At 47.6% G+C, this 11,501-nt stretch overlaps 1 protein-coding gene across 1 annotated transcript; it reads left to right on the forward strand.

The window, feature by feature from the left end:
• On the forward strand, nucleotides 1-9,810 carry LOC146589765 (keratin, type II cytoskeletal cochleal). The gene is made up of 9 exons (XM_085315700.1): nucleotides 1-610; nucleotides 1,433-1,641; nucleotides 4,498-4,558; nucleotides 5,040-5,135; nucleotides 5,690-5,854; nucleotides 5,997-6,122; nucleotides 6,861-7,081; nucleotides 7,755-7,789; nucleotides 8,514-9,810. Exons 1-9 carry the CDS (start codon nucleotides 215-217, stop codon nucleotides 8,699-8,701), a joined length of 1,497 nt encoding a protein of 498 aa, XP_085171826.1. The 5' UTR covers nucleotides 1-214; the 3' UTR covers nucleotides 8,702-9,810.
• The last annotated feature ends 1,691 nt before the right edge of the window (nucleotides 9,811-11,501 follow it).

The raw sequence follows: 11,501 nt of genomic DNA on the forward strand, positions 1-11,501 counted from the left end.
TCAGCAGATTGACGGAGGGTGGGAAGGCTGCCAGGCACGCCCAGCTCTCCGAGGCAGTAAAACGATCCTTCTTTTGCCCTCCGGCCAAGCCCAGCTCTCCTAACRGATAAAAGGAGAAACGAGTTGGGAGAACTCGCTCATTCTCTGGGTCTCCAGCACGGCTTCCCCAAGCTTTTTAAGGGTGAGGGATACAGAAAACATCCCCGGAGCAGTCATGTCCCGCTCTGTGAGCTTCAGCTCTCGCTCCGCAGCCATGCCAGGGATCAGCCAAGTGCGGGTCAGCACCGTCTCCTCGACTCGTGGAGGAGGGGGTGCTGGCTTTGGCAGGGCAGGTGGCTTTGGCAGCTCCAGCCTCTATAACCTCGGCTCCGCCAACAAGCGGATCTCCCTCGGTGGAGGTGGCAGCTCCTATAGCTTTCGCTCTGGATACAGCCATGGCGGTGGACTCGGCATGGGGGTCGGCCCCGCGGGCATTCAGGAGGTCATCATCAACCAGAGTCTCCTGACACCCCTGAATGTGGAGATCGATCCCAACATCCAGCGGGTGCGGAAAGAGGAAAAGGAGCAGATTAAGACCCTCAACAACAGATTTGCCTCCTTCATTGACAAGGTGAGGTATTGGAAAAGCTGATGGCTCTGTGGGTGCTTCTGAAAGGCAGGCCTGACCCACAGCTCACGTAGCTCAGTGGGAGATTCTCAATGACACAGGTGGGGTCAGGACAGGGTCCTCAAGAGCGTGGTGCATTTTACCTKCTCCAGTCTGATAACTCTTATTAAAGCCCTGCTTGTGTTGCCTTCAACGAAGGATTTTGCCCCTTTTAGGCCAGCTTTGCTCCCCTGTTGTTTGGCTGGTATTGATCTTAAAATGGGTGCAGGCTTTAAAGATCAAATCTGAACCCAAGGACAACACTGCCAAATTCGGKGGGGGGGGGGCTTTTTGGAGAGGAATTGACCCAGTAGAACAGATTTCACAGATCTTGATGTAAATCAGGATTTACTGTGTTTGTTTTCCCTGACCTGCACCTCTGTGGCTTTGCTCTTTAGAACCAATTCATCTTATGTCCTGTGCTGCAAGATTGAACTCAGGCATCCTCAAAATGCCAGGAATTTGGACCTGGAGTTCATGTAATTGGCTGGCTTTGAAGTCCTTGGATGGCTCTTCTCAAGTGTCATGCAAGCAGAATTTGCTTATCTTTAATTAAATACAAAGCCTCACCTGTCACAAGCTGAGCCCCAGAGAAGCAAACAGTCCTCCTGCATGGTCTTTATCACTCTCCAGTATCTAGATGCTTCTTTTGAGCAAACTGAATTCTTCAGATACCTTCCCCAGCCCATCCTTCCCCAGGAGTCAAACTCTAATGTCATTTTCTTGGGGGATGTGTTAGCAACCCTTCCTCACACTTTCACAAGTGACCCCATGGTTGGTTTTCAGGTCCGGTTCCTGGAGCAGCAAAACAAAATGCTGGAGACCAAATGGAGCCTCCTCCAGGACCAGAAGACTGCCCGGAGTAACATTGCTCCCATGTTTGAGGCATACATCAATAACCTGCGGCGTCAGCTGGATGGGTTGTTGAATGACAAAGGGCGTTTGGAGGGTGAACTGAAGAACATGCAGGATCTTGTTGAGGATTTCAAGAACAAGTAATGTATAAGCTTCCTATCTAACGGTGCAGTGAGCTGACAAATTGGTTGGTAGCTTGGCAAAGATATCCCCCACTTTTCTGCTAGTGAGGAAGATCTTTGCCAGCCATGAGTTAGATGTGTAGTTCAGGGAAGCTGCCTGGATTCTTCTAGTCATTGAAAGGTGAATTGAATCATCATTGAGCTCATCTTTCACTGTTGGGCCACCTGTTCCACTCAAACTGGCCACATCCAACTTTTAGATGGTCCTTTGGGAGAGGTGAATCTCACCCCAAGTGTAGAAGGCTGCATGCAGTACAGTAGTTGCTTTTTCCTGACAGCTCGTTCCCTCATGGTTTACAGTGGCTCCTTCCTCTCGACTTTGCAGTGAAGCCTCCTCCTGGATGGCTTTGTGCTTTGAGTTCCCACATGCTTATTCAGGTCTGTAGGGACAACTTGGGAGCTCTGCAGGTCAGAGCTTGTTCAGYGTGTAGGTAATGGAGCAGGTGACCTGCAGTTTTTAAGGGGCTTTTCTGTTGAAATCATAGCTTTCCTATTCAAAGCWTGTCACTTGGGAGGAGTCCCATGAAGAAAGTAGCCTTTGTCCCTACCTGTGCCCAACCCACCTGTACAGAGGAATGCTTAAAAAAAAGTAGGGGGGAGAGCTGGCAAACTGGATCAGACAGGAACTGAAAACAAACAGATCTGATAATTCCCTGGGTGTGTTAAGGGAAAGTCAATACRCAGTAATTCCCAAGTAAGTGCGTGGGAATGATGTTTCCCCCAATCCTGTTCAGTTGTCTCTACTGTTTGCTCATCTGCAGCTGGTGTTAAGTCCACCTTGCTTTTCTGCAAAGCGACAGCAAGGGGCTGGTTTGCACCCAGAGAAGTCATGGCCCTATGCAGGGGAATGTAAAGAAAGGTGCACAGGTGCTTTTTTATTCCTCCAGCTTAAGGGTCTGTGCTGGAAAGTTAAGCCCTTTACTAGTGAGGGAAGGGAAAGCAGGTAAGATTTGGGAGCCTAAAGTCCTAGTGCAGCAGGAGGGAGCAAAGATTCAGTAACGGAAGTTTGGAAACTGCTTCTCCCCCATTGAGTATGAAGAAATTCTAGTCTCCTAAATTGAATGCCAAAAACACATCTAGGCTTTTATGGGTCTGTTGCTTGTCTTGCACACACCCATTTTACACAGTAATTCACTATTGACTTCTAGAGTAGGGGGAAGATTTACTCTATGTTTGCACAAAGCTCCCAAGGATCAGATTCGGTCCCTGATTCAGTACCTAGATTGACTAAGGGYGTGGTTCAAAGTAAGCAAGGGTGGGAATGTGCCGTTTCCGCACGCACGGTCCACGTGGCTTGGCTCCAGGCATGCCAAAGTGCGATAGCGTGCTGGCCTTTCTGGGGCACCTTGAGAGTTAGTGGAGAATATTGAGCAATTTGCCAGTTTGTTGGCTGGCTCAGTAGAGACTTCCCCAGGAAATGAGTTTGACAGACCGTTCTAGAACGATTCCAGCTTTTCATCAAATTCTGATTATCCACTCTGGAGAATAGACTCTGATTCTCTCCTGTGCTATGCTGCAGACTGCACGTATGCAATACGGTCATGAGCTTCCAGATCATATATTAGTCTACAATAGCAAAAGGTGCAGTTGCATTGACCTCAAAGGGACAACATCCGTTCATGTTAGCRTAGCAAGCTTCCAGTGCAGAGCAGAGTGGGAGTTTACATGAAGACTGTTAAAATCAAAGTAGCCTGCACTTCAGAAGGCAAGGAATTACAGTGCTAGTCATGCAGGRACTGTGTACATAAACAGGGCTGTGTTGTAGCTTTGGCAACAGCAATTCCGAAACGACAAGAGAAAGTGTTTCCTGTTGGAATGACCCTTGCTCGACTTTGCTATCTGAATAAGAAAGGTTCAAGGCAACTTGGCTGGCTGGAGCACTGTTTCAAGTACTGTGATTTGTATTTTTTTCCCTGTTTCTTGGATGTTTGTCAGACAGGATTCATTTAGTGGATTCTTGCTGTTCGTTTCAGCAGCTTGGCAGTACTCAGAATGCTGAAAATCAGGCTGTGAGATCCAGGCTTGAAAGTGGTCTAAATCAGTGAGGTTCCAATAAATTCAATGGAATGTGATTTATATCTGCTGAGGATCTAGTTCATTACATCTAAAGGTGAACACCCAAAGAATGGCTGCAGCCTAAATTAGAAGTTGGTGGGGCTTTGAAGCGTAACGGCTCTGTGCAGAATGAAAATAATTGCACTTAGCGCTTACCAGCACAGTGACATGTGATCACCACCTGCAAAAGGTTCTCAAATGTCTGGAATATGGAAGTGCAGAGTGACAATARCATTAACAAATGCTTTGATCAGCATAGAAGAATTTATTAAATCTATTTGCATCTCTTCTGGATTTGTACAAAAGCTGAGAGCCTCAGGATATAGAGTACAGACCTGCAGGTTGTACAGGTTGTACATAGACTAGGTTGTCTATGAGTGAGGATAAGGAGCTGAAATCTACTTAAGTGTAATGATTTTTAATGAATGTGTGAGGACAAGTTTGGGAAATGCTTTTCAGGTTAGTGGTCCTGCAGTATAGACCAGGCCAGCTGTCGGGCAACAGCTCATCCAAACAGCCCCCTGGATCTGTGGGATGCAGCTAGCACATCTTGTGCAAAGAATACACTTGCTGCAAAGGYTGGCAAACCTCTGCCCATGGCTGGCTTGCTTGGGGAAATCATAGGAGTGAGAAATAGGAGRGAAGGTATATAAGGAGAAATAGGGAGAGAGAGGAGGAAATTGGGATAACTCTTAATAGTGACATTTTCTTCCTTTACATCAAACATAACATCAAACTGCTCCCTTTCTTTCTTGGCAGATACGAAGACGAGATCAACAAGCGCACAACAGCGGAGAACGAGTTTGTGGTACTCAAGAAAGTGAGTGCCATAGATATTAGCTTGACCTGATCAAATCTGTTTGCCTGTGTTTGTAACCCTTCTACCTCCTTTGCCCCTTCACTCCTTTGCTACAGCTCTGGCTAGAGACCACAGGTAAAGAATTACAGCTCTTGCTTCTGACTGAGGGTTGCCTCAGTATAGGGACTAAGGCCTGTACAGGGACCTAGGAAAGAGTACCAGATCCCATGGATCTTGGAGATGTCCCCCCTTGCTCTCCAAACTGACAATGGATTTGCAGGCCTGGCTCAGCATATGGCCGAGGGCACCCTCTAGAACGTATCGGACCCTGCATAGCAGCAGTTTTGTACGCTGGCAGATGATTTTAGGTCATGGTGGGGCATTAGGCAAAGATGACTTAGGGAACTTGGTGGGCTCATTGCTGCTTTTGAAGCCATCAAAGGCTGTGTGAGTTTAGTAATCTGAACTACTGCAATTGTCATGGATTATCACTCCTTTTTAGGATGTGGATGCTGCCTACATGAACAAGGTGGAGCTGGAGGCGAAGGTGGATTCGCTGACAGATGAGATTAACTTCCTGAGGTCTCTCTATGAAGCGGTAAGGTCCTCCTTGCTTTCTGTGGCTGCTGCACTGTAGCATCACCAATGGGTGAAGAATAGCAAATAGTGACTGGGAAAACTAACATCCTCTTCCCAGAGATGAAAGTGGAGGTGGGGGGACTGTGAGTCTTCCTTGCATAGGCGAGAATAAGCAAGTCAAATGCAGGTCCTGTGTGTTCTCACATGCAACCAAACACATTGCGTCCTTGGATGAAATGGTGGTGATTGGCTCTCACTTTGTCATGAAGCTGATGCTGAAGCTTCTTGGACCAGCATTTCATGCTGAGATCTTGTATTAAGAGTTGGGTAAACTAACCTTTTTGCCAAACAGTGGATGAATTTGAGAAGGGGTAGCTCCATTTCTGCTGCTGTTTGTTACTTTGTGAGGTCGATGTGATTCAGTGGATTTCCTTCTAACTAATGATTGCTTTGATGAATTCTTCTCAGCTGCCTCCCTTTCCTTTTCTTCTCAGGTTCTCTCTTAATTGGCTTCCAAAAGAGAGATCCTTAAAAGTGAATGGTTAATAGTATTGGTTTTAATGCAACTGGCAGGAACTTCATGAGCTGCAGGCCCAGATCTCTGACACCTCCGTGGTCCTGTCCATGGACAACAGTCGCAACCTGGACCTGGACAGCATCATTGCAGAGGTTAAAGCACAGTACGAGGAGATTGCCAACAGGAGCCGAGCGGAGGCTGAGTCCTGGTACCAGAGCAAGGTAAGTTATAGGAGAGATAAGCGCGGTAACGGCTTCTGTTACTACACATATCCTGTGTGTGATGAGTGGGGAGAGATTGCAGCCGGCTCGCTGGCTGCTAGCCTGACTCCATCCTCCTTGGTGATACTGTTGTCTGTCACAGTACGAGGCACTGCAGGTCACTGCTGGGAAACATGGAGACGACCTGCGCAACACGAAGAATGAGATCTCGGAGATAAACCGCATGATCCAGAGGCTGCAGGGTGAAATCGAGAATGCGAAAGCCCAGGTGAGGAGCTTCCCTCGTTTTCCTGCTGCAGAGCAGAGTGTGTAACAAGAAGCGTATCAGGGCTCAGGGCTTAACGCAGCATCTGTTAGAAGTAGTTTGGGGATAGCTGCAACGCACACACTAAAGGATGGGACCATGGCAGCTCTGCAATAGGAATTAAGTGTGTTGTGGAAAATGTAGTGCTGAGAGGGAGCTGAACTGTAGGAGAGAATGAATCCACACAGGACCTGGGAGGGCAGAAGGGGAGCGTTGCAGAGCCATTTCCAAAGGGCAGGCTGTGTGCAGCATCSTACCCAACCACACACGTTCCTTGGGCCCACACGCTGCTTGGATCTATGTCTGCTCCCTTTCTGCAGAAGGGAGCCCAGTGTCTGGRTGCACGAAAGGATTTTTCACCTAAATGGGAGTTCTATTTGCTTTCTCCAGGAGTGGTTATCACTTTATCAAATGGATGGTGAAAGTCAGACCAGAGAGTGATTCAGACTGTTTAGGGCTGAATCATCTTTTGGAAGAACATACCTTGCGATGAGATGACCTTCCTTTGCAAGCTGATCTCTGTCTCTGCTATGGTGACCAGACAGGGCATGAACTTCTCAGGGTCTAAGTTAGGGCAGGTGACTGCAGTGCTCTACAGAGCCATAGAGATGGGCAGTCGGTAGATACCAGAAGTCTGTAGGCAGGAGAATCCTCCACTGAGGAGGCAAGATGCCCACTGACATCCCCTGCACTGTTCCACAGCGTGCCAAGCTGGAGGCAGCCATTGCCGAAGCTGAGGAACGTGGTGACTTGGCCATCAAAGATGCCAAGGCAAAGCTGGAGGAGCTGGAGGCAGCTTTGCAGAAGGCAAAGCAGGACATGGCTAGGCAGCTCCGGGAATACCAGGAGCTCATGAATGTCAAGCTGGCCCTGGACATTGAGATYGCTACCTACAGGAAAYTGCTGGAGGGAGAGGAGAGCAGGTAAGGGCAGCCTGTGGGTTTTACCTGAGGAGGGGTCTAGCCCTGCACACTGCAGAGCTGTTTTGAAGGGAATCCAGCCCTCTGGTCTACATGGTCCATCTCCCTTGGTGCCAGAAGCAGGTTATACTTCAAGAGCCACATGATGGTGTTTCTTAGCCACTTTGCACATAAATTTGAAGGCAGGTGATAAATACAAAACTGTGGGAAACCCAGCCCATCACTATTCTGAATTTCCCTTCACTTGCGTTATGGGGACATTACAAGGGCCCCATTTTCTGAAGAGCATGCAGAAGATAAAATCTTGCATTTTAAAGCTGATTTTTGGCCCTGAAAAGTTCTTTTGGTAGAYGAGCCAAACTGGAAAGTTCTGGGGAAAATTGGATACTTTTGATGAAAMCGTGCAAGCAAAAAATAAAAAATCCCTATAGAATTAGGGCAGAGCTGCTGTTACTCTATCAGCACTCCCCCCAGGGGATAACAGAGCTTGTAAAGGTAGGGCTAGAACAAAGCGCTGGATGGCACACTTATCTAGTCTGAATTATTTACAGCAGCAATAACAACTCACCTCCATTGTCTTCATCCTCAGAACCGAGGCCCTAAGGGAACACTGAGTAATACAAAGTMTAACCTGTCCTCTTCCTTTTCTTGCCTTTGTGCTTTTCTTCTCCAACAGGTTGGCTGGTGACGGAGTTGGCAACGTCAACATCTGTGAGTTGTTTTTGTAATTTGTGATAGTTACACATAGCCATATGCCTGTAGAARTAGAATGCAGATGGGACCAGCTGGCTCTGCCTGCCGGAGCCTTGTGGTGCCCTGCCTCGGTTTCTGCAAAGTTAAACCCCCTCTTAAATGAGAGCCCCTGGGTCAGGCATTGATGATGCTGTTGATTCCGTGACTGACTTTGACCCTATATTTTCTGTATAAAATTTAACTTGGGGGAAATAATAATCCTTTTGTTTCTTTCCTCATATTTTTATATGGGGGGGGAAAGTGTGCTAATGGGAAAAAGTAATTGCCTGGAACTGAAGGGAGTGGGAAGGTGGTGTTAGAGGGTATCTTTCTGGCTTGGGAAATGTTAAGCACTCCTCTTGCCTGGACATTGGACAGATGCTGGTACCTCAGAGACATTATAAGCCAGTCACTCTGCTTTTCATCCCCTTGATTGCTTCGGGTAGTGGCCCTCTGCCAGACTTAAGTGATGGAGAGGGGAGTGGGCTGTACAATCTTTCAGTGCATCTGACTTAGCACAGAAGTAAACACTCTGGGCCAGATGGTGATAAGGGATTGGTATGGGGGCTCTGGCTTTCGTGGGAGGTTGTAGAGAGTTTTCATCTGACTGCTGTAATTTGAGAACACCCTTTTGGTGAGGGTGCAGTGCTGGCTTTGAAGTTCCCTAGTGCTCATGCTTGGTTTGCTTCTTTGTGTGCTGTAGCTGTGGTCAGCTCCAGTGGTGGAGGTGGCTATTCCAGCTCCAGTGGATTTCTGGGAGGAGGAATTGGAGGCGGCCTTAGCCTAGGAGGAGGCATGGGCAGCGGAGCACTTGGCTTTTCCTCTGGAGGTGGCTCCAAGTCCTACACTGTGACCACAACCTCGTCCACCAGGAGAAGCATCAGGAAATAAACCACAGGAACCGAAATCAGCAGTACCCAAATACATGGGGAGAGGGAAACCATACAAAGAAAAGTGATGGTGTCTTTTATAGGACAAATTGGCTGCAAAATTTCTGCAGTGATGAATGAATTGGAATAAGACAAACCAGAGTACTGATCCTGCCACATCATGCCTAAGGCTTGATCCTGCACTGTTGAACTTGGTGGGAACCATTCCACCGAGAGCAGGTTCAAGCCTGTAGGGTGAAATTTCCCCAGTGAAGTGGGAGGGATAATGCTTATATGTTACTTGTGTGCTTGGTACCCCCTGCTCAGGACTGAATTTCACCCTTTGAAAGGCAAAGCAATTATTTGRATGGCAAGCTTTTCTGCATTTCTGCTGTGGTTTTGCAAAAGAGACCAGAAGATTATCTCCCTCTGAATGTGATTTGTAATACCTTATATCCTTGGGGTCCTTGGAAAATGCCAGCCCTTGTTAAGATTTTATTTTGGGTTTGTTTTCTTAAAATATTCCAGAAAGAAAACTGTGAAATTGTTTTGGATTTCTCCTTATTTTCTTTGGAAATTGGCCCAGAAATGGAATTCAACAAATCTCCTCTGAATGAAGCTAATATCTTACCAAAGACAATGCAGACAGATCTACTTTCAGGCTCTTTATAACAAAATAATTCATAAACAWGTTCTGCCAGTCATTCCCTCCCCCTAAAAGAAGCCTGATGTTTAAGGGATTAAAATTGCTTAAAATTAAAGTAACACACTAAAATGGGAGATGACATTCCCCATCCTTGGACTTCTCTGTTTACCACCCTGTATTTCAAAGCATGACTAGTGATATCTGATGTCTCTACTACAGCTACAGGGAAAAAAGCATGTTTTGTTGATGCATCATTACAATAACTACTTGTTCCTGCCAAAATGTCTTCAACTTGAACATGCCGGGGGAATAGTTAGGTTGTTACTGCAGTARGAGGAGAGAGATGTTAAACAAATAACTCAAACTGCACAGAATTGCTGTATTACATGCTCAGCCGTATCCTAGCATCGTATCTCTGGTTGAAGTTTTCTGCTTTTTTGTTTGAGAGTTTGTCACAAGGCTGTTAATAAAGATTCCCTATCGCATGCTGCTTCGGTCCTGGCCGAGTTCTTTGTCTGTGCTGCTCTGTGTCCTCGGATGCTCAGGAGCTTGGATAAACATTGGGCGTTATCATCTTCCTGCTGCCTCCAGTCTGCTCTGTTATCCTGGTATGTCTCCCTGGAGCAATGCCCACCACGGGCAGAGCCACAGATCAGGATTTAGGAGCTGTGGGGTTTGCTTCATTCAGTCTTTCACCTTCTGGGAATTCCCTGTTGGCACAGTGGGCCAATGGGACCAATTTCGTTCAAGCACTTAACTTTAACCTGGCTCCTGATCAGAGCTGAAACTACTGGAACCAAGTTCCTCTCTGGGGCACCCTCTCCCTCCCCTGGACAAAGAGGAGCAAGACAGTGGAGTAGATGCTTGTCTACTTTTGGCCATCTGCAGATGGTCAAAGCTTGGAGAGTTGAATCTGGGCCTTGCTGCACAAGGACAGCTCATTCTGCTTTCTTTTTGGGGAGCCTGGGGGGTGAAAAGGGCTTTCCCTGGGGTGGTTTATGCTTTGGGGGTGCAGCAATCTCGGTTGCTTGCTGCCGCCCCCCTGGCAGGATGAACGGCTACGGGGCAGACGTGGGGTGAGTCCTTCCTGGAGCTGCTATCACAGTGGGAATGACCAGGTGAAGATTTTGTGGTCSCTGAGAGGAGCCGTTTCCTCCAGGTTCAGGATGGTTGCGAGGCTGCCAGGGTCTCTAAGACACTTTGCCTGCGGCAGACCTGGGTGCTGCCTGGACCCCCCTCACTCCAGTATCCAACACGGCCCAGTGATAAGGGGCTGGGCCAGCACAGGGCTGAGCCTGCGTGTGGTTTTACTACAGAGGCAAAGTTATTGGCAGGGAGGGGAGGCACCCGATATGCCCAGCAGAGCCGTGTTATCTGAAGTCTGGCACACCCAGCTCGTGCCTTTCATGTCCAGGGCAAAAAAAAAAATGGAATGAAAAGGTCTCCTGACGTTAATGGAGACAAAGAGCTCAAAGAAAGACTTTGCCCAGACGTTTTTGGCAGGAGGTGCTGCTGTTTGCTGTCATTCGCATGGCTCTGCAGTATTTACTGGGACATTGCAGGTCTCTGAAGCAGARGAGAGAAGCAGGGCTCTGTCGCTGCTCTCTGAATCCTTGCAGGAGCACATATGGTTCACAGGGCTGCAGCTTTTCCACGTTGGCAGAGCAGCGCACGCTATATGCGGTGGTGCCAGGAGAAAAGGGAGTCTGTGCACCTCACTCTGCTTTTGTAGCTGCTTCAGCAAGCCTTGCAGCGTACGTGTGCAAGTCCATGGAGGCAGGTGAAACCTGTGATTTTTGCTGATTTCTTGATCTGGTTCTAGCTCGGTCTGGGGYTATAAGTGGAACTGGTTGCGATTTAGTATCCGTCAGCGTTGACAAGCATCGCTGGCAAAAATTCATGGAGTCTTTAGAAATAAATCACTTCCTTCTCTTTTTACTCCCAAATCTCAGGTAGGGTAAATATATATGAAGACGTGTAAGAACCAAAGTCCAACCGCAAAGTGTTGTTTTCCCTAGCACTGGGGGAAGTGTGACTGACTCTGAGAGTCAGCCCTCTCTTAAAAGTGCATTTGCTTTTATCTGATTTTTTTGGCATTCACTATGACTGGAGAACGTGTTCTGCTCCATGAAGAGGATTAGAGAGAGGTTCATGCATGCAAACCTGAAAGGTGTCC

Source organism: Rhea americana, unplaced genomic scaffold (genome assembly GCF_003343005.1).
Source record: "Rhea americana isolate MKP2758 unplaced genomic scaffold, rheAme1 scaffold_435, whole genome shotgun sequence".
Lineage (NCBI taxonomy): Eukaryota > Metazoa > Chordata > Aves > Rheiformes > Rheidae > Rhea > Rhea americana.